The sequence below is a fragment of the Lonchura striata genome, chromosome 23, assembly GCF_046129695.1.
Source record: "Lonchura striata isolate bLonStr1 chromosome 23, bLonStr1.mat, whole genome shotgun sequence".
Lineage (NCBI taxonomy): Eukaryota > Metazoa > Chordata > Aves > Passeriformes > Estrildidae > Lonchura > Lonchura striata.
In genome coordinates this window covers 10846133-10869404 of record NC_134625.1, presented here as the reverse complement: position 1 = coordinate 10869404, position 23272 = coordinate 10846133, and the positions used below count along the sequence as shown (strand labels likewise).

At 47.9% G+C, this 23272-nt stretch overlaps 1 protein-coding gene across 3 annotated transcripts; it reads right to left on the bottom strand.

Annotated features, from left to right (window-relative positions):
• Positions 1–66: 66 nt before the first annotated feature.
• On the bottom strand, positions 67–21994 carry USP28 (ubiquitin specific peptidase 28). Of its 3 annotated transcripts, none has more exons than XM_077788051.1 (26): positions 21929–21994; positions 18638–18715; positions 18243–18375; positions 17630–17741; positions 17272–17434; positions 16250–16336; positions 15714–15851; positions 15217–15290; positions 14654–14730; positions 14388–14536; positions 12250–12377; positions 11986–12081; positions 11440–11619; positions 10527–10741; positions 10220–10290; positions 9687–9915; positions 8114–8317; positions 7441–7580; positions 7065–7250; positions 6047–6142; positions 5020–5198; positions 4849–4927; positions 4446–4525; positions 3348–3471; positions 2646–2844; positions 67–1343 (listed from the first exon to the last, which is right to left on the bottom strand). In XM_077788051.1, exons 1-26 carry the CDS (start codon positions 21968–21970, stop codon positions 1168–1170), a joined length of 3435 nt encoding a protein of 1144 aa, XP_077644177.1. In that variant the 5' UTR covers positions 21971–21994; the 3' UTR covers positions 67–1167. The 3 variants fall into 3 exon arrangements, with proteins under 3 accessions (XP_077644177.1, XP_077644178.1, XP_021385721.2); XM_077788052.1 differs by having other exon boundaries at positions 18638–18717; positions 21934–21991; XM_021530046.3 differs by lacking the exon at positions 21929–21994 and adding an exon at positions 21337–21687.
• Between the last annotated feature and the right edge of the window lie 1278 nt (positions 21995–23272).

Here is a 23272-nt window from a genome sequence, read left to right as displayed (position 1 = left end):
GGAGGCATGGGTTGCTGCTGGGACACTGGCAGCCAGAGTGCCTGTGGATAACGGTTACCAGCAGAGTGCAAGATTCTCCCACATGAGCATTTTATTCCTAAATACTGGGGAAAAATCCCTGGACAGGATGGTGGAACCACCTTGAAGACAGCTCTGCTAATGACAACACATTTTGTACAGGGGGAACCTTTAGGCAGAACCCTAGAGTGAAATAAAGACATGGAAGGAGCTTTTTCATTCTAACATAGAACAAATGCTTTTATTGCACTGTTAGAAAACTCTGCATAGTTCCAAAAAACAGGATCCCCGTCCACTAAGAACTTTTGGCTTACAGCAGCTCAAATGCAAGCACAGGGCGACTGCAAAAGGAAATGCCAACAGGGCACTTCATTAACAAAATCAACACAAAGGGCTGATTTGAGCCCTCACAGTAATCCAACCCTTACCCACCACCCAGGGGGAGAAGGAAGTTTGCCTTCTGGCCACAAGGGGAATATCCTTTGGGGTGATGTGATTGCCCTGAGCCAGTCAGCTCCTGCCAGGCACAAACCCACAGCCCCGTCCTGGCTCCTCACTGCCAGGATTTGCCTGTGCCTCTTCAAGGAAGGTTCCTGCTGTGGTTTCTGGTGCCAGCTGGAGTACAAAAGGCAAAAGGCTGCTTGACTTGACCACAACATGCAGCTGTGTGCATGACTGCCCACGCAGCAGAGCGCGAGGCACCGCTCCCTGCTGCCTCCTCCTCACTCAGCCCAGGCTCCTGCGAGCAGGAGTCTGGCTGGATTGGAACATGCAGCTTCTGGCAGTGGCCATTCAGGGAGCTGTGGAAGTGCCCGACAGCCAGCCACAGTGTGCAGTGCTGAGCAGAGTTGGGCTCCAGTGCCATCGTGGGCCCAGGGGCTGCATCTGGAAGGTTGCCAGCACAGAAGAACCTCTGGAGCCCCACGGTGCTGCTGGGGCCTGCGCCTTGCGCTGTAACAGTGGTCCAGGTCCTTCGTGGTACTGCCTTACGTTCTGCCTCAGAAGTGCAATACTGCTTTTTATCTGCTCATATTTACAAAGAACACAGCTTGGAATCCAAGCCGCCCCTGTCTGCCCACTGCAGCACTCCACGGAGAGGCCCTGGGCAGGCCGGCAGCGCGGCACGGCGGATGGCCTGCGGGCTGTGGGCTAGTTCACCGTCACGGCGGAGGCCCCGTGGATGGACTCCATCACGGCCGCAAAGCGGCTGCACAGGTCGTAAGGGGAGTTGGGTCGGATCTTCGGGGGCTCTTTCAGCACAATGACCTCAGTGGAGCCGTCCAGGAGCCGGGGCAGCAGCTCGCCCAGCTTCATCTGCAGCTTTGCTGTCAGGGGGAAAGGAGCAAACAGTCAGTGCCAGCAAACAGAGAGGGCTCCAGGCCCCGAGTGAAGGAGCTGTGATGCCTTTTGCAGACTCCCCTCCCTGCCCTGAGAGCTGCCCAGCCCATCAGCAGGGATGAGCAGTGGCTGCTGACGCACAGCAGGGCTCGCACCAGCCGCCAGCTTGCCTCTGCCTGCCTCCCCAGGGCTCTGTGAGGAAGGCTCCACTGCCACCTCCTGCCTGAGGACAGCCTCAGCTTCCTGCTGTCCCGGCTGTCAGTAACTGCATGCTTCAGGGTGACGCTCAAATATTGACTGTGCAATTGAGGAGAACGGAGCCTTCACATCCTACCCAGGCTCAGACAGGCCAGTTCAGCCCGTGCTGGGCTGGTACCGTCCACTCCCAGGGCAGGTCTGTGCCTGGATGCCACTGGAGGGCACGATACACCATGGCCACTACGGGGTGAAGAAGAGCAAGCAACACCTGAGCCAGCTCACACAGCCCAGGAGGGGTGAGCACTCAGCATCTGGTTCTTTAAAACCTTCTGTGTAAGCAAAGGCTGTCACACCCGCCCAGGAACTGAGATAAAATTATCCAATATTAATTTTTACAACTGTATTTTGAGAATAAACCTCTTTGTTTTTACATAATTTTCTTTTATCAAGTTCACCCTCTGCTAGTCATACCAACTCTGCAGGTACTCCCCAGACCCTCATGCACAGGTCAAGGCAAGTCAGGACCAATTTGTCTGAAGAGAAATGACCTAAGGGGAGTCGTGGAGGCTGACTCCAGAAGAAAATACAGAACAAGAACAGCTGCCCAGAACCAACATTCAACTCTACAGTGACAAACTCCTCTCCAGAAGGCAGAGAAGCCCCAAATCTGCTCTCCCATTCCATCTTCCATAACCTTGGCCTCTGATAACACCTGCTTCTCCCTCCTGAAGAGGAGCATGCCATGCCACCAAGCATGTCTGCATTCACCTGCCATTCCTGGGTACCTCCAGTCAAGGAGAAACCCTAACAGAAGACCCAAGCCCCTCAAGGGAACTCTAACCCATTCTTCGGACATCAACTGTCCCATTTTAGGGATGAGGGACCCTCTGCAGCTTATTTTAGTGCAAAAGATTAATTTATTCTGTAACATGATATAAGGGGTGATTCAAATACATTTCTCCTCCCACAATTAGAAGGGCCTTGATGGGCTGCAGTGCAGATACCAAGAATTTAATTTTAGATGGTCCTTGAATTTTTTCCCAGTTCAGATCCAGATACCACCCTGGCCATGAACAGCAGCCTTTTCCTACCATCCATGTCTTCTCGTCCCAAATAGGAGCACCAGCGGTTTCTCATGGTTTCGATGGCATCCAGGTCCTCTCGGGAGATCTCCAGGTTGTTCATGAGATGCATGCAGGGGATGATCAGCTCATTCAGGATGCTCACACCCTCTGACACATGAGCTTCTTCACAGCTGACAAAAAGAGAAGCTGCCACCTCGTTCAGCTTCTGGGGATGGAAGGAGAATTGGGAACAGAATTGTAAAGAACAAGCATGGTCCATGGATAACCATCCAGGAAAGACCCAGCCTGGGCCCTGCACTGGCAGACATGAAAAAAATAAGGACTAACGGCACCAGGTTCTGGTGGAACAGCCACTTTCAGTCATGGGAAATATACCATAGAAAACAAACTTGAAAACATATATATTCATACACATACATGCAATTTGCTGTATCTGTATCCAGAAAGAATACAGCTTATTTACAATTCTGGTTTGAAGATGGCAAGAACCAGATCTGCCTTTGCCTAGATTCCCTGGAACTTATGTGGCATGTTCTTTAACTAAATTATGATTATTATTAGCTTTCCATATTGCTGCTGGCACTCAGCAAGGGGCAGTCATGTCAACAGATATAACAGAAACACTTACACTGGTCCTGGCTACCCTGGTGCCCTGGCTGCTCCCTCCCCTCCTTTCCCAAAGTGAGTGCTGAGCTCCTCAATACAAACCAGGAGGCACTTCCTTCTGTACAAGGCGATCAGCGACTCGCTCACGCCTCGGTTGGTTCCCTTCAGCAGCAGTTTGGTGTTGCTTTCGTAGGCATAGACCAGGTAGGTGAGTGACTCTTGGTACCTGGAAGAAGAGGGTCAGCTCTGCAGGCCCTGGGCTCTGCCAGGGCCATGACTGCAGCCATTCCCTTGGCTCAGCTCAGGAAACCTTTCCTGCTGGGCCTGGCTGGAAGCATCAGGGAAAAGCTGCATTTCCTTGCCAAAGCACAAAAGAACAGATGCCCTATGACAAGCCATTCCTGCTCCTTTTTGCCCAGAATGCCAAACAAGTGTCTGGGCAGAGCCCCTTAAAACCAAGCTCATGTGCAGTGTATTTGTTCCGTGTTTGTTTTCTGGACTGCTCCAGGAACTGCACTATGAGGTACACCCCAAGAAGGGCAGAAGGCTGCGTATTTCAGTCCCTCACACATTTCAAGCATCAGGTGAGAAAACAGAACTGCAGGGATTAGGTCAGTTTGGGGGAATTCTAAGCTGCTCTTGTCATGTCTCATGTCAATTTGCCCACCTGACTTTGGTGGCTTGTCACTGTGAACCACCTCAGAATTCAGTTCTGTTTCCATCCAGGAATAATTTCTGAAAGCCTGCCCCATTTAAGGAAAATAAAGGTTCTAGAATGGTAAGGAGGAAACCAAGGGCCTTTGAGTCTAGAGGACTCAAAAGTGCACATTTACACAAAGTGTAACATCTATTTTGAGGCAGTTTCCTTTTAATACAGGAGTCCAAGGTGAAAAATCCCAAAGTGATGGTAATTGCTCCTGCATATCCATCTCTGGAAAACAGAATATGGAAGCTCTACTTCCCAAAGGGAAATCTTAGGGGAAACTCTCAGAAACTATCTGGTAGCCAGCCACAGCTCAGCTTCATATTTTTTAAACTGTTAACCAGGCTTGATTGTGGATTCAAGAAGAGCTATTAGCAGGTCAAAAAAACTCCCACTGGCCTCAAACATAGGACATTGTGGTTCAGAAAGAAAAATTTTTGTCACAGTGGCCTTTTAGCTATAACTTATCTTGTCCAAACACAATTAGAGGAACTTACTTTCTATTCTGGTAGAGTTCCAACCCCGTCAGCAGGTAAATGGACACCTTGCGAAAAAGGCTGTAGTCTTCGTGCCATCTCTGTGAGGAGGAGGAGGAAAGCAGATCATCAGCCTCATTTGGAACACTCACATGCATAGTCTGGGGTCCCCAATTCTACCCTCTGAAGTGTTAAACGTCTCTCGTGAGTGACACATAAATGAATTTAGCCAACACTCCTCCAAGCTCAGATTTCCATTGTATTTCTCCTCCCCAAGCAGCCTCCTGCAGACACTCACTGCCAACAGGCATGCAGTGACCACTGTGCTGGCCACAGAGCTCCAGGCTGTACTCCCCATTTCCCAGTGTGGACAGAGCCAGCCAGGACAGTGTGGAGGATCAGATGCAGCTCTCTGCTCCCTCACCTTGTACTCCTCCATGTCAACATCGTCAGGACCGATTTCGCTCAGCTTTGCCCGTGCCACCTTCATGATGCTGATGGACCTGCTCCATGTGAGCAGAAAGGAGAAAAATCATGACAGTGGCCTCGGCCACATCCAGTTAGAAAAGCCTACCCTGGAATCCTGGGCACTCACCGCTCGTCATAGCTGAGGTTTTTGTCTGCAAACTGCTCCAGGAGGGTCCGTTCCACCACCTGCTGTGGAGCGTTGTTCTGCAGGAAGTAGATGAGCACGTGCTGCAGCCGGGCATCGTTCTGGGGGGTTGGGGTCTCCTTGGAAAGCAGGTACAGCCGGGAGTACTCCTCATGGAATGCCTGCCAATGGAACACAGGTACTGACAGATCCACCTGTCTGCCCGTGGGAATGCCACAGCAGCCAACAGGAGCTCAAACCTGTCCTGTTGTTCGGAAGGACTCCTACGGTGACACCGAGCCTCCTCTGCTGGTGATGTCCCAGTGGTGAAAGGAAGCCCACCAACACCTCAGCTCTAAACCGATGGCCCCCACAGCCAGGCAAACCCCCACGTGTGAAGTGTGAGCACCCAAAAGTGCCAGGGTGTGTAAATGCCTTTGAGAGAGGGGGTGCAGCTATCTTAGACTGATTTGGTAACCCTCCAACAAGTGCCCAGTCTGCCAAAATCGACTGGGACACACCTCTACCTGCAGGAGGTGCAAGAGTATCTTGTGATTTATATTGCCATACATTACCAGCATGGATGATTCTTTCCATGTGGTATTTTTAGTTAAATCTACCTGCCTGTAAAATCTAACACCAGCTTCAGCATTCAGCAGTGGTTATGCTTTCAAACCTCTGCTCACATAGACATTTCTTGAGTACATCTTTGACAGCAGAGGTCACAAGTAAACTAGTAGGTTCCAGACCAAAAACCAAATTTTACAGCACTAAAAGAATAAGCAGAAAAAAGGAAAGTTTGTTTGTTTTGGCAGGAGGGTGTTCTCTTGCAAGCTCTAAAAATTGTTTTGAACCCACAGATATCTCACAGTAAGAGAGCAGGAACTGAAATACAGGGCAAAGGCCATTAACTAGGAGAAAAAGTGCACAAATTGTTCCCTTTAGATTCCTGATCTGTCAATGTAGCACATACTCCCTATTCTGGGAAAACAGATATCCATACTATTTGATTTAGCAAACAAATCAATACCTTAACAAGCCCTGCTTCAGACCCATCACGATCAAAGGTCTGGCGGGCTTTTGCAATAGCCAGGATGACACCTTGCATGGCTGGACTCAGCATCACCTACCACAAAAGCAGGAGAAGAGACACAAAGAGGAACAAGGAAAACAGTAACGGACAGGGAAAGAAGAGACAGCATAGTGAAGAATGGAAGAAACTTTCAAAAGGTAAGGTTTAAAGGAAATTGTATGAGTACAGGTGTGATAACTGGGGCTGTGATTTACTTGCATGCTACTGACTCTATCCATCACATGCACTTTACATGCTGGGCTTTTTTTAGGCATTTAAAGATCTCAAGGCTGGTCACTCCAAACTCTAAAATTTTTAAATTCAACAAGTGAGAAGGTAAAGCAGGCTGGCCAAGTCCCCACCATGTAGCACTCAATCTTCCTAAGACATGTAAAATGAATGCAGAACCTGTGGTGCAGCAGTTCCTCAAGCCAACATCACTCAAGAACATCTCAAACCTACTCAAGTAGTGACAGCCCCAGTGTTCGTGTGAAATCCAATTTGTGAAAGTGAGAGAACTTCCACAACACTGCTTAAGCATGAATGAGAGTGGTTAAAGTCAGACCCCAAAAAATAAAAAAAATCAATGGGCAGGGTATGTAAATTATGCTGTTGGGATTAAGATCTTTGACTGGGGACAAAATAGTAACTGAAGCCAGCAAAGAGACTTGTAAAGAAATTAACACAGGTAGGATCAATTTTGATATAGTTGTGCCAGGAAGAGGACTTACGACCAACATGCAGATTGACAAATTGATTGCTCTTACAGAGCTCCTTTTCTGATGACATTTAAAAATGGAATTATGGAATGATGTGGTCCCCCTTCCCTTCCACAGTAGGAAAACTAACTTTGTACAAGGCATTGCTCCTATGACAGACACTATGACACCCACCCTTAGGGCAGCTCAAAGCCAGCTAACTACAAAGTTACAGGCTAATAAGCAGCAGTAATTAACCCCTGCACTGGGATGTGTACCTCCTCATTATATCCATCTGCATCGGATCTAACAGGAATCTTCCCCACACTGGGGATTTCCACTTCAGAGACCTGTGAGCTAGTTTGGGCAGCAGCCTCTGCTTTCTGAGTGTCCTGGGGATGCTCTGCCTGAACTGTGGGGGATGTTTCTTCTGGATGGGCCTTCAGTGGCTCTACCTCCTTGCGCTGTGGCCGAGAAGAAAAAGAAGAAAAAGAGTAAGAAAATCCAAAGCAAAATACAGGAAAGCCAAAGGGGACCGAGCTAAACGTGGCACAGCTACAGAACTTCACAGAAAAGGGAAAAGCAAAGGTCTATCAAGAAGAATAGTATGTAGACAAGAAAGGATAGGTTCTTGGGCCAAGGCTGAGCTCCTACCTCGCACAGAGCTGCCTCGACACCGTTCTTCTCATAGGCATCGGCAGTGTTGGCAATGGCCTTGGCAGTCTGCTCCTTGGCAATCCTGGCATGCTCCGAGGACAGGGAGTGCACGCTCTGCTCACACACTGATGATTGCTCTGTCAGGACAGATGTGTGGTACTAGTGAGCAAGAGACGCAAGGTTTTTTTCTCTCTTGTTCCAAAATGTTTTGCAGCTTGTCCCTGCAGTTTTACACAGCTACTGCCTTCATCCCCGAGGGGAGGGCGCTTCACACGAGCGTGCCATACCCCTTCCCAGTGGGAAGGGCACATGGCATCAGGGATTGCCCAGTAACGCTTCCCACTCCAGAGAACAGCACTTGTCCACTCAATATTTATGAAAAAAAGAAAAAGCTGGAAATGAACTGATATTAGCCCATGATGATTAAGTGAATGGGACACAGCATTTCTGGGGACAGGCTTGGAAGGATGCACATGCAAAACCAGCAGAACAGCCTTCTGTACTGTCAGGGCAGAGCTGCCTTTGCTGTCAGGGCAGAGCTGCCTTTGCTGCCTCTTTCACGCCTGCTCCTGCATTCTGGCACATCTGTGCAAGGCTTCAACACAGCAGTACTGGTGAGCAGCTGCTGTTCCTGGTTCTGACATGGCTTGCAAATTCTGAGTGAGATTACCTGGTCCTGACTCAGAGGAGAGGTCCTGCAATTCAGAAGTAGGTGAAGGCTCCATTTGAGGAATCTTGCAAGATTGCTCCTCGTCCCACTCCTCTGCCTCCTGCTCCAGGCGCCAGTTGTCCTCCTGGATGTAGTGTCTCAGTTCTGGGGACAAAGCTTCCACTTCTTTCTGGAACTGTCTAGCCTCTGGGCTCTCATCCTCATCTGGAGGAAATGCAAGACTGGCATAAGGAAACACATTGTGCCAGGGCACCACCCTTAGGGACTAAACACACACACAGTATCATGGGCAGCCACAAGGAAATTGGCTGAGGGATAAAAGGGGAAAGAAGCCAGATTTTCTACTGGCTCTAATTTAAGGTGATCCAGAAGCAAAAATAAAGACAAATCTACAGAGTTATCTAAAACAAACCCCCATTTTGTTCTACTACTGGACAGCATTTACACAGAGCAATTCCAGAACCAGCGCCTGCTGATGCTGGTCAGACACATCCTGGTCCAAGGGCTCCAGTTCTACAGGGAACAGCACTGAACTGCCAACAGCTGGAAGGTTCACAGCTCAGCCAGAGACGACACACTTTCACCACTGTACAGCAGGTAAAGGTAAGGGCTGCATGGGGTCTATACCACAAGTATTGTGCTGATATTTCTTAGTGCTTTTTAGATCTACTTCAGTATTCACTTTTAAAACAGCACACAACCCAAGCAGCATCAGCTTCAGACAAGTCCTAAAATTTATCAAAAGCAAATTGCAACTTTCTACAGTAGATAGTTTTATGCATCCTTTTACAAAATACTTTAAAAAACAACAAAAAATTGCATTAAACAGGAGAAAAACCATCCCATGGGTTCATTTTAGAACTGTCATAAGAAAACAAAGAACAACCTCCAGATCCTCATCAGCCACATTTAGCAATGAACAGAATGTCAGCCCTCCATTGTTTCTTTTCACTTATTACATCAAAATGAGCCACGTGTGAAATTACTGGGTCCTTGTACAGCTGTTTGCCACGTCTAGAGCCATGTGCGCAGCAATTTCTCCACAAAGCACTGGCACTGCAAACACACTAAGTCTGAGCCACTCAGGTACCAATACCTCTGGGGTACAACAAAGAGTCCGTTTAGATTTAGTGTAACAGAATCATCAAAGACCAAGCAAATGAGTCAGGAAGTGTGATAAAAATGGGAGAGATAAAGTAGGAGATGTTTTACTCGCCCTGAGGAAACAAATGCTGCCATATCAACACTACAAAAAGTCAAAATTAAGAACACCAGCACTAGATGCATGTTAAATGTGACAAAATGGCAGCATCGGTCTATACACATGTAATTCATGCATGAGGTGCTGTTTCCAATCTCACTTGGATGCTTCTCCTGGCAGTTTTCAGCCCTGTCAAGGATTTAGAAATGAATCTAGCATGAAGCAGATTATTTCAATCCTATCTGAGGTGAAGTTTTGTGCTTTGTCAAAAGACAACTGTGCTGGAGAAGCTGAGGAACGTAACGACCCTGCAGGCCAGAGAGACACACCAGCACACAAAGATCTCATTAACCAGCAGTTGTGGCTCTGTACCTGCACCAACAGGGGACACCTGGTCACTGATGTACATCAGGCAGTAGGCACTGGCGTTCCTCAAGCCTCCGAAGGACTCTCGCTCCAGCTCTTCCCACGAGGACTCCGTCACTGAGATGTCATTGTATTTGAGCCATCTTTTCCGAGGCTGGTCATATATGAAGGCCCAGTAGTGCCCAGCATTTGCTTGCCCCTCATGGACCAGGACTGCATGCAAACGATAGGGAACCTGCAAAGTGACATGGACATCATTCAGGTGAGGGACTGATCCTGCCCAACCTCTGTACACAAACAGTGGCAATGTTTGTAGCTGTAGCATGGCACGAGAGTCGAGCAATTTGATAAAATTCTTACTATGCGAAAACTGACTTTTAAGGAAAGAAGAAACAAGGTTTTGTAAGTAAATCTTTCTCTGCTTCATCACTGTAAATTTAAAAATACAATGAAGGGGGCAATTTAAACCAACATGCACTAACAAAAAATGAGGATCAGCAAATAAATTAATATTTACATACTGAAGCTGCATTTCCTACCTGCTGGAGGAGAGGGTCACAGTACATTTGTTCAATGGATAGGTTGATTCTGGCAATAGACTCCTTCAGATCTGCCAAGAACATCAACAATGGGAGAAATACATATGAATTAATGACTACTCATCAGGCTATGCTCACTCCTTTCACTTCAAAGAGTTTGAGGCCATGCAGAGAATATCAGACTCAACACCAGAGCTCAGACAGGGACAGCATTATTTCTAGTTCAGGCTGTCTCCAGCAAAGTTGCAGAGGAGAAACCAGGCAGGCATTCAGGAGGAAAATCACTACAAATGCATTTGGGGCCAACCTTGCACATCTTGCTCGATCTCGTTTCTCCATCGCTGCAGACACGTCTGAACCAGGTTCAGCTCTTCCTTGGAGACCACGTGAGGAGCTGGACGTTCAGACAGTTCTGCTGGTGAAACAGGAGGCTGGAGCTCCATACTGGAGCTTTGCTGTGGTGAAGAATTTGCCACAAAGAAATCTTCATCTTCAGTCCTAGTATCAGTCCTTTCTTGTATGCTGTGGAGCAAAATCCAAGAATAGTGGGCAGGTTTTTTTATCTTTCTCTAGTTTTTCTTTTTTTGGAAAAGAATACAAAATAAACCAAACAAAAAATACTCCAGAGCTGGAGCAGGATTTCCTTTCCAGAGCAGTATAAAATGCAGGGAGAACAAGTACACTGAAATGTGCTTCTGCCTTCACAGTCCAAACTAAAATATAGGAAAAATACTAAGGAAAGGTCTTAGAGAACACTCTAAGCACAGATCCACAATGAGAAATGCTAAAATCTCCTTCCATTACTACTAAGAAAACGTGTGTGTTTACTCAACTTAATTTAGATTGTTAAACCAACCATGCTGGCCTGGGTTATAATAATCCAATATTGCTGTAATTTACTGGTCAATGAAGCAAAAGTACAAGTAGCCTAACCAAAAAGAGCATGTAATTTAGTTCTTAACTGCTGCTTAGGCAAGGAATATAGGGATGCTTTTGGACAAGGAGAAAGAACAGACCAAGATGCAGTGCTCTATTTACACCAACAGAATCAAACGACCAGCAAAGCAGTGACCCACTACTTGCACAAACATTTGCACATTACAGTATTGTGCTCACCACTGCCCAGATAAATAGCCCACTTTGGAATGCCACCCAGGACCATTTAGTTGGGAGGTGAAGTGGTGTCCTCCTGTGCATCCTTTTTATTTCTGTTTACTGACCCGTTTGGCTGTGAAAGCACGTCCAGAACATTAGGCGTGGCTTGGGAGTGCAGGAGTGGTGCTTGAGAGCTCTGAGCAGAGGAAACAGCCACAGCTGGCTTTGTAGCAATGAACTCCAGCACATACTGCAGCATGTCAGGCAGTGGAAAGCGGGCTGGGCCAGAGCCATATTCCATGTACCTATGGAAAAATGCAAGGTGTTGTATGAAGGAAGGAATGAGATGGGTTTAAGCCTGATGGGACAAGAGAAGAACAACTTTTTCTGTAATGTGCTACTGGGCTTCCTCACCTCCACTGCCAGTGCAGCTGACAGTGTCAACTCTGCTCTTTAAAGAATTTATGCCTATAACAGTATCAGTAAAATTTAGAAATGATTGAAGATATAGGTTTGTTTTCGAAAATACACTTCCTTCTCCCACATTTCAGAACAAGCATGTTGCTGTTTCTTCTTCCCCTACAAGTTTCTCTTCTATTAGAAAGTTCATTTAAAAGGATACACTTGCACTCTTCCAGAGGGCATAAAAATAAAACCAGCTGACTACTCACCTTTCCAGTTTCTGCTGCAGAGTCACCATTTTCTCCTTCAATCTCTTCATTTCCTCTCTTTTCATCTGAATAAGGTCTTTATTGCAGTATAGGTACCTAAACAGAAATACAGAGCCCCGTTTGCCAGGTGAGATTTGTTTACTTCTAACATCCACAATCTTCTGTAAATATTTTAGAATCTTTCCTTGCTCACCCAAGCAACCTTTTAAATTTCTTTATGACAAAGCAATAGCTTTAAACATACCGTACAAAAGGACAACTCACCTGTCCATATATATTGTCTGGGGAAACTCTAGCTTGGTGTGAATTTTCTCTGGCTGTCCTAGTGACTGATTGAACTCAAATCGGGAGAGTTCAAAGGTCAGAACTGGTGGGAGTTTTGTAAACCAGCGCTGTAACAAAAGCAGAAATGCCCCCAGAGGGAAATGTTTTAAGATGACTGCTAATGGCACATTTTATATTGATTCTATATGATTTTAGACTGATTTAAAAGTCTCTGTCTTTAAGCATGGAATTAGGTTTTGTTTGCAGAGTGAATAGTCAGAAAGCCAAATTTTACAAGTTAGTAATTTATGCTTCCATTTTACATTTTTACTTTGAAAAAGCCTCATAATTGCTCTCAACATTACTTGTCATTGCCTGATGCATCCAGCTTGATGGATTATTAAGTCCAGCACTGAATTTTACAAATTAGCTGAGGCTACACACAATCTGTACATCATCTAGGGGCCCCCAAGAGACTTCTTTTCTGAGGCAGATCACATGCAGTGATGAACAAACCAGGAGTCCTCCTGCAACACCAGAATCCTTATTCTCAGTCTACTTGTAAACTGCTTGATTTAGGGGATTCAGAGAACACCCCCAGCTACTTTCTGTAGCTTCACACACTATTTCAAACAGTTATGCTGAAAGAAAAATTCTCAGTTTAATTTACACTTCCTCTTGCTCTTCCTGGACTCACAACAACTTCCAGCATCCACTGCCAGAAATTTCCTTTACCTATTTTAGCATGGCACCACTCCCTTCATATTGCCCTCTGGATTCAGGATGACACACTAAGCTGGTTGTCCTTTGTGGGATTCATGTCAGATGTACTGCAACAACAAAACTCCTCCATACCAGAGCTTTCTAAGAAGCAGCCCGTATATCACAAAGGAGGAATGATTTATGCTCCCATAGTCTGGGAGGAGTTTCTGTTAATTCCACTGTTGCTCTGACTTTCAGCAACTTGCCTAGGTGCTCAAAAGACAAAATCACCTTATTCCCTATGTCCCCTATAATGCCACCCTTGACCCACCATATCCTATAAGTGATACTAAGATGCACAATTTTTCCAGTAAGGCTTCTCAGAAATTAAGGCAGAGCCTTTTCCTCCTACCTGTGCAGACAGAAGAATTAAAACAGATCCATGATGGGGCAAATTTCCCTTAATTTTGGGAAAGAATTTTGAGAAACTAAAAAAGTTTGGATTGAAACAAACCTGCCTGTTGAGCTCCAACGTGCCTTTGTCTCCAGTGCCAGGCAACACCAGCTGCACCCACATCCCTGTAAATGCACCTGAACTGCTTCAGGCAGAAACCAGGAAAACCCAGGACAAACATTTGAGTCCAGAGTCAGAACAGGGCTCCCCTGCTCAATACTTTTCTCCTTTGCTAGTTTAAACCACAGCAACACAATTTTCAGACATTCTCCTAGAGCTGAAATACTCTTGCCTGCCCTGCCTACACCAGATACGCTTGCCAATGTTGTTTCCCAGCCTTTCTCCAAGCTAACTTTTGCTGCACTTACACACACAGGATGCTGAATGCAATGGTGCTTCTCCACCTTGCTGCAACTAAGTTTTTCATGATTGGTTTGTGATTAGTGAGATTGAAAAAAAAAAAAAAAGAAATAAAATCATCACAGTAATAAAATAAGGGAGAAAGCAAGAAGAAAAACCCCAAACCATACACAATATAATAGGGAGAAAGAGACAAATTCCAAATGGCATACCATGGAGTTAAGCACTGTACTTTTACCCTCTGAAAATATGGAGGCAGTAGGTCTCCCCCTACTCAGGTACAGGTAGGCTTTAACAGAAAGAGAGAGACTTGATCACACTTGACTCAGAGGCAGACACTGACCTTTGCAATTTAAAATAGTCTCTGAACTGGTTATATAGGACATCACATCTTTATAAATCAGCAAAGACTTAGTGTCTAACCACACTTAGTGTCTGAGCACCTAGCACTAGCAGACATTTACATGAGATTCCAGGTAATGTTCCAGAAAATGTTTTGTATTCAATTCCTAGACAACACTCAGAGTTGCCATTTAAAATTATCGGAGTTGCCCTTCACTGTGTGTGCTGCACTTTTCTGCAGCAGGCAACCAAAGGCTCGACAAAAAAAGGTCAAACTAACCTCCTGTCCATACTTCACTGACTGAGATGCTGTTGCCTCATCCATCTCTCCCTCCACCATGGCTCCTTCCAAGCACTCATTCAAGTTCCGGTAACCATTTACCTGAAGGGGATACTGACCAAAGGTCTCAATCTTGGAAAAAGTGTTGCCTGGATGATGGAAACCATACAGAAACCATGAGCTAACTCAAGAGAACAAAAAATTCTGGTTAACTCCAAAACACTCAAAGGAGTTAAAAAGTTGAATCTACTAAAGCCTTAACTCACCCTTATGGACTCCCTCAGTCAGGAAAGTCCCGTAGAAGAGCTGCACCATTGGGTTTTCAGATTTGTCCCCAAGGCTCCTGTTTCAGAGAGCAAAAGCACACTTTCATTTGCAGCTGGAGGCTGCAAAAGAACCCCAAGTCATAATCTAAATTCTCTGCTTGGGGGCCTACAGGCAAAAGTACATTTTTCTGTCCAAGCACTAAATAAAGAGGAAGAGTCTCATTAATTTTCATGTTCCAAAGCACATGATAACACTTACACTGGCAAGAGTGGAAAAAAAAGGTAAAGGTGCCAGCTTGTGAAAGGAAGTTTCAAACTACCAGAGCTTTTCTGTTCACCAGGGCTGCAGAGCTCCCTCAAAAGCTCATTTACTCTGCAGGCAATATCAGCACTGAGTGAAGTCCCACACTCACCAACAGGAGATGCAGACACAACATTTCAAACTTAGTAAGCCACATCCACAGGAAACAAAGAACACTTACTTGCTCAAAATTTTCACATAAAGTCCTCTAATTTATTAAAACCCTCCTTAGGTCAAACTCCCGAGCCCACACAGAACTCACGTGACATTCACAGTGAGCTGGAATGCATCCTCCAGCCAGTCCAGTAGTTTGTGCGTAAATTCACTCACATCTTGCTAGAAGAGAGAAGAAAGTGGAGAGTCAATCGTGACACCCAACTCAAAGTGTTCTCCCAGCCTGCTGAATGCTGAACACAACCTGACTGGCACTGCTGCACCCACTCAGCTGAGCTACGTGAGACTGAAATGCTGTGCTGATTTAGGCTGATAATGAACTCGGCTTATCTGAACACTAGATCAGAGGAAATTATCGTGATCACTCCCTGACTACGCAGATGGCACTGGGTAGTGCCATGCTACACTGGCTGGTTAATTAGCATGCATGTACATTCTGCTCTAATGACACAGGGACAGCTGCTTGTCAGCTGACAAACATGGGAAAAGGCCTCTGAAAGTACCAGCAGGATGAGGCAAAATGGGGCTGCCGTGGCTGTGACTGCTGGTTTGAAGAGAGCAAAAGGCTTTTCAACATGGTTTTACCTGCGGTTGTTCAGATGATCTAAACACGTCCCTCAAGAGCGCCAGTGCTGCAGAAGGGTCTACGAACTTACGCCATGTCCCCAGCATTAATGCAAACAGATACTGAAGTTCTTGCATGAATGCAATATTTCTTTTTCCCTGCATTGCAAAAAGAAGAAAAGTCAAAGCCTTCCTGCAGCTCCAAAAAGGCATAATCTTAAAACGTAGTGCTACCGAACACAACACGCACATATCGTAAAAGGTACCAAACCAGCTCCACACTGGCTCAAATACCAGTTCTTCTACCATGCATGCAAGCCAACGAGTAATCTGGAGCTGCCAAAGACATTTTATAGGGCTCTAGAGGACAGAGGTACAAGAAGCAATCCTTTTTTTTTCCTATCCTGATTCTGTCTTTGAGAATTTCCTAAATTTATCTTAAATGTAGCCAGATGATTTTAAAGCCACATGTCTCAGATGGCCCCAAATTTTAAATCTGGTTAGAGAAAGAGCAGAATGCCACACCACAAAAGAGGGAAACTTGAATCAAAACTTACAGTGTGACTACGACAATTTTCAAGCACGTTCTGTGGGAGGGAGTACCCAAGGACCAGCCTCCGGAATTCTGGCAACTGAAACAGAGACTGAGAGGAGAGGTAAATCTTGGTGAGCACCTGCAAGGATTGGACTCTCTGCAATCTGATGCCCTGTTTTCACTCTGACTTGACAGTTTCTTTTACAAATTTCACATTCCCAATGGTCCTGTGTTACTGAATGCACATTTACAATGTGAACAGCCCCTTGCTGGACCAGCACAGAATCAGAATCATGGAATTAACTAGGCTGGAACAGACCTTTGAGATCATCAGCATGTTTATACCCACCCAAGGACAAAATCTCGTCCTGCCATTTCTAGGCTAGATATAAACCCTTTAGGAAAATCATTCTATTCTGCAAAGGCAGGCTCAGGAAAGCATCCAAGAACAAGCCATGGTGAGAAGAACCATTTGCACCTTTCTTACTTCCTCTCAGAGCTGGAAACAAATGATTAACATCTCTCTGCTGATGTGAAATGGTTAGGAGAGACAAATCTGCTCAGTTCCACTTACTATTGTCTCTTATTCAGGTCATTACTAATAATATATGCTGCCTAGTTGTTTATTTGTCCAAGCATCTATGCCAGTGTATTCCATTAACTGAAATATGATACACCATGTGTTACTGAGCCAACAATAATTGCAGTAAAATTAAATTATCAGTTCACTTTGCCAGGCAAGCTTCTATAATTTCAGCAGGCACTTGGCCATCGCTGCACAACTCTCTACATACAGACACACAGATTCTCTGTATCTGTACCTATTTTTAAGTAAAGCTGCTATTTTTACTATTTTTAAGTATTTAACTGCTCTTTGGCTCTTTCTGTACAGGCCCAGAACACATCACATAAACCCAGAAGTTTCTGTGTTTGAGCAGAGCCACATTCATTCACAGAACTGCTGCGCGTTTACTTCTGAAACATTCTGACTCCAAGACCATAGCAATTTTGATACTAGAAAAAGAGAACTTTTTTGCCCATTACCTGTATAACAGCACTAAACCAACATGTATTTCCTATATTTTTCATTCCAACAGGCCAGTCACCCGCTCTTCTCCAGTCATTCTGCTTGGAGGTCTCTCCCCAGGCTTCACAGCGTTTCCTTTTGGAGCGGTTTTTGTTTTCAGCAGAATAGGCGTCCTGTGGTCTGTCAAAAGGGATGAACACTGTGCTGTAAAACACCTCCCAAAGATTCACGAGAGCTACAGGAACCAAACTCCCCTCCAGCCAGCAGGCGTCCACCTGGCAGGCAATCCATGGTAGTTCTACAGTTACCAGCTTCAGAACCCACGTATGGTATCTGGGAAAACCAAAGTGGGGGTCCATTTAAAGCTCCACTGACCTTTCAGCTGCATCCCTTTCTGCAGCTAGAGCTTTTGGTGATTCCAGTGGTCTGACAGTGTTGGCTGTGTGGAGGTTGTCTTGGTTGTGAGGGGCAGCTGCAGCACCAACATCTAGAAGAAGAGGCAGCATTCTGATCAGTTTTCCACCAGCAGCAGCAAACATTCTCTTTAAGAGGAAATTCTAGAAAACATCATACTTCACAGATATGGCTCTTCAATCAATACAAGCAAAATTTTCTAGCTCAGGTTTTAAACAGAAATCCCTGTTCAGATCATGCCAGGCAACCTAGGAGGCACTGAGTGAGCTGGATGGGGAGCACAAAACAAAGTATGCAGCTGTCCACTACCCAGATTTCCTTACAGCCAAATTCAGAGCTTAAAGAAACAGTTAAGAGCTCCTGAAATAATGAGACAGGAACATCAGCTTTTTAACTGTGATGTGTCACCTTCAAACATTATTAAAACATTACTAAGTGATCAGTACTGGCAAAATATGCATGACAACAGAAGCTGGAGGGATGTAGTGCTGGCAGAAGCAGGGAGGATGGATACCTCCCCTCTGAGGTCACACAAACACACGAAGCTGTAGGGGTGAGCAGAGGTGAAGCTTACCCTGTGGGAGCTGTTTGCCCACCGTGCTCCCTTCCCAGGCAGACGGCTCTGCAGCAGCTGGGCTCTGCACAGGCTCCGGAGCAGGGTCCTCCGTCAGGAAGGTGACTGCTTCCATGAGATCTCCATCAGCAGCCTGGGAGAATGAGAGGGGAAAGCCAAGCACCAGTGAGGAGAACAGCAAAGGATTTACCCTTTGCCTCTCACACATCCAGGCTGATCCTGTATCACTCTCACAGGCCACACATGAACCATTTTAACAAGGACGAGCTCATCAGCAGCTGACAAACACACCAGCAAACACCTGTGTGCTATGCTGGGCAGGAGCCTGAACTTGCCTGACTTTCTGCACAAAATCAGAGCTCTCTTTCCCCAAAACAATGGCAATATACACAAACCTTTAGCGCAGCAAGCAGGAATGCTGAATCCTGAATTCCTGTGATCTCTTTCATCTGATTTAAGAGCACCTGGCAATCCTATGTGCAAGAAAGAAAGAAAGCTTATGTGAAAAGGTGACTAGGATGGACATCAAGCTGTTTCTGCAAGGCTTGCTGAGGGCCCAGAGAAGCACTGCTTCTTTCCTTCCTTTCTGCTGACAGACTGACACTCAAGCCCAGTCACGCTTGCTTAATGCAAATGGAAACATCAGCTTGAACATCACACTCAAGTTTTTTCCCTGCTAAATTCACAGACTAACATTCAACCCCTGGTATCCTCAGGAGAATGCAGGCAGGCCTGGGAGGACGGGCTGTGGGATGTGCAGCACCTGCGGTGGGAAGAGACTCCCCCACCCCCTGAGGCAGCGGCATGTGCAGCAGGACATATAAGGCGGCGCCTGCTCCCAGGGCACTGTCAGGAGCTATTTTCAGTGTGGTGGCACATGCCATTTGTGCGTGTCACTTCTTACTGACAATAAGGTGTCAGAGCAAGGGCCCAGGAGCCTGTTATTGCTCCTCCTTCCCACTCCACACAGACCACTTGAGGTTTGGTGAGACACTTGCTGCACAAGGCCCCATGCTATGGTTGGTTCAGCCACTTAAAACAATTGATTACAGAAACTCTCTTTACCAGACTTATAAAACCTTTGCAGCCTGGGCTTACCACAGGGTAGTCACTGCACATGGCAAGCACAAATAACCTCAGTCAATGACTACCAGGAGAGGCACCTCTCCACAAGGAGCCTCCACACCACCCCTGTTCATGGCTGCAGTTCAGCTGATGCTGCTGCCAATGGCTCGGTCTGGATGACAACTGAGATGCAGCTCCGTAACACTGGCATTGCATGGGCTATGGGAAAAACATTCCAGCAGGAACAACTGCTGGGTCTGTGTTGTATATCCTGATTTACAATGCTGTAGAAGATCCTGCAGTCAGCACAGCCCGATCAATCCCAGTTCCTCAAGATCACACTTTTAATTAAACTTAACCAGCAAAGCTGCAGGCAAATGAACTCAAGTTTCTACTTACTCTCACCAATGAGGAAAAAAATTAAGATGTTTCTAGGCCACTGGAGCACAAGTTCCATCCAGTGAGTAATAAGTCAACTACCTTTTTGAGCCCCCCACCCATACTGGATGATCATGGACGATACTCCACACGCCTGTGTCAGCTATTCAAACAAAAAACTCCTATTTTGGTGGCAATTCTCTTGTCAAGTTATTCACGGTAGTCCCATTTAAAACGCTACTTTTGCTCAAATTTTACAAGAAAGAGTAAATATATATGTCTGTGTAACCCCGCTCAACCTGTCCCACGTGCTCTTTTTATCCTGAGAAAAGTCAAGGCACACTGGAACACCTCAGAAGCCCCAGGAGGAGCTGCCTGATGAGGAGCCAAGGCTGAGAGGCTCGGGGCAGGCATACTCTCACAAAGGCAAACCACTTAAATCTTGTTGCTAATTTTGCTGCCTTAGCGCGTGCTGTGCGTTTCAGCTGACCCCACCTAATGCCGCAGGGCAGATTTTTCCAGTGGAGAAAAACCCCCACAAACACCCTCTGCTAATACACTGCACTTTAATAATGAAACCTGAGGCAGGACAGGGCATGATTTTCTGGGGTTTTTCTGCTACAGCAAACAGAGAACTCACAAAGGCTGCTATAAGCATAAAAGCCAATTATGATCCTCTGCTGTAAGTTACAATTTAATATTTCAATGATTTCTGTGTGCTTTTATTCAGCCTTTAAGGAAAGGTTTGTGCTAACAGCAGAGAGCTTATCCTGTACCACTTTTGAGTGGGTTATGGCTGCCTGGCAGCCCACAAAAGCCACCAGGAACCACTCTTTGTACAACCAATTTGTTAAGATTTTGGGGAGTGCGTGTGGTTTTGTTGCCATAACTAGTCTGGTTATTGCTTTCTGAGGCTACGCGCCATGGGGCTATAAAACAAGCTCTGTAGCTGGTAATTAACACCAGTGTGCTGCCACTGCTAACACACCCTGCACTTGCAAACCCAAACTGAACCAAAGCCCTACCTGCTGGAAAAATAACAACCCAAACCCAAATCCTATTAGTATTAAATTACAGCAATAAGAGATGAGTACAAAACCAAGAGGCTGAGAGGAAGGAGGGTACTAGAGATAAAATTACAAGGTCAGCCAGGAATGATGGAATAGAAAGGTTTTGCTGTTTTCCCTGCTCTGAGGTGACTCACCACTCTCAGAACTTTTGTTTTGATGAGAAACTGTGAACAGGGAAAGAAGCAAGTGCAGTGCAAGAGTTCAAGGGGGTTCCAGACATAACCGCACACGAAGAGGAGGAAGGTTGCAGCACAGAAGAAGCACACAGAGCCTGGCCTTCAGCCTCTGCTCCTCAACCATACTTTTTATCGTGGAGGAGAATAGATATGCAGAGGGCTGGAAACCCACAGGCGGCAGCAGGAACAAAGCCCACGTTCCTGGCCCAGGCTTTCACAAACCAATATCCGTCACAACAAGAAGCAGCAGGCAGCAACCTCGTCCTGCATTAACGTGCACAAGATGCACACAGCAGGCACTGTCTGGTCACCATCCCCGCAAGCCCGGGGCACGGTTGCTGCACTAATGCCACTTCTAAACCAAAGGGCTGATACCCTCATGCCATCCCACCCTGTAACTCTGACCTCTCTGAAACGCATCTCTTGGGTCCTAAGAGCACCGAGATGCTACAGGACAGTGCAGACCCCTGTGTCTGGGATAGTCTGGGCTTCAGTCCCCTGAGCACTGACAGAGCCTCGCGTCTGGGTCCGGGTCCGGGTCCCTTCAGAGATAATTTGCGCAGAGCCCTGAAGTTTGGGAGCAAGCGTTTTCGTTAACTTGCCCCAGGAGATGCTGCTGGGCGGCGGGGCCGGAACGTGCGCTCCTGCTCCCGGCGGAGGAGCGGGGTGTGCGAGCGCCCGCCCGAGCCCTTTCCCGTGGTACCGGCGCCCCGCGCGCGGAGCCCGTTATTCCCAACGAAACACGCGCGGACGGCAGCGCTGCCCGACGGGACGGGCTCCGGGAGCGCGCGGGGCGGCCCCGAGCGGCGGCAGCTCGGGGCTCAGCGGGGCCGCAGCCAGGGGAGGGTCGGAGCGGCCGCGGCCCCGGCCCCGGCCCCGGCCCCGCGCGGGGTCGCGCCCCCGTCCCCCGGCGGGCTCGCCCCGCCGCTCCCCCGCCCCGGCACCCCCGCTGGCCCCGGCGCCTCCCCCGGCGCCCCGGGCTCGCCCCGCCGCTCACCTCGCCGCCGCCGCCGCCCCGGGCCCGCAGCTCGGCCGTCATGGGGCCGCCGGCAGCGGCGCCGTCCCGCACGGCGCACGCGCGGCCGCGCTCCGGTTCCGGCCGCGCCGCCCGTGGGGCCGGGCCCGGCCGTGTGCGCGTCCGTGCGTCCGGCCGTGTGTCCGTGTGTCCGTGTGTCCGGCCGTGTGTCCGTGTGTCCGTGTGTCCGTCCGTGTGTCCGTGTGTCCGTCCGTGTGTCCGTGTGTCCGTGTGTCCGGCCGTGTGTCCGTGTGTCCGTGTGTCCGTGTGTCCGGCCGTGTGTCCGTGTGTCCGTGTGTCCGGCCGTGTGTCCGTGTGTCCGTCCGTGTGTCCGTGTGTCCGTCCGTGTGTCCGTGTGTCCGTGTGTCCGTCCGTGTGTCCGTGTGCGCGTCCGTGTGTCCGTGTGTCCGGCCGTGTGTCCGTGTGTCCGTCCGCGTGTCCGTGTGTCCGTCCGTGTGTCCGTGTGCGCGTCCGTGTGTCCGTGTGTCCGGCCGTGTGTCCGGCCGTGCCCGTCCCTGTGTCCGTGTGTCCGTCCATGTGCCCGGCAATGTTTCCCCCCGAGAAGCCTCCGATCTTCGCCCCGGCCCCGAGCCCGTTCTCCCCTGTGTCCTCCCTGCCCTGCAGCCGGGAACACCGGCCCGGCCGGCGCTCTGCCCTGCCCGTGCCCCTCTATACCAATAAAAGTGATTTTCTTTTAATTCCAGCAGTAATAAACTCCCTCCCCTGTTGTGGTCCTGCGTCTGGCACGTGTCTGCCTGTGCTGGCCCGGCGCTGCCCCGCGGGAAGCTGCGAGCCGGGCTAAAGGAGGATGCCCGAGGGGACTGGGATGCGCCCCAGGGGAAAACCGCGAGGAAAGGGTTCAACGGGGGCCTGCACCTGCTCTCTGCTCCATCCAAACCCATGCTTTTTTGGGCCTGGGTGAATCAGCAGGAAATAGGCAGTTCTCAGGTTTGCTGTGGCAAAGCACTGTGTTCTCGGCACAGCCCGGATTCTACATTTCTCTTAACACAACAATACTGAAATGGAGATGTCCCAGCAAGGGGCCCCCGGGGGCTGTGCAGGCCCCAGGTGTATCTGTGCAGACCCCGCTGTCAGCAGTGCAGCCACTGGACCTGCTGATGGGATGTGGCTCAGGCACCTGGGCAGCTTGGCTCGCCCTGATGAGCTCAGCTCTCTTGGGGGAAACTGGTGAAAAGCTGCCCTCCTGCATCATCAGGATGTGTCAGTTGAAATCGTCAGCCTGGCTTTGTCCCCGCTGGGCACTGAAGCTCCTGCAACACTGATGGCATTGGCATTTCCAGTGGAGCTGTGGCACTGCATGAGGAA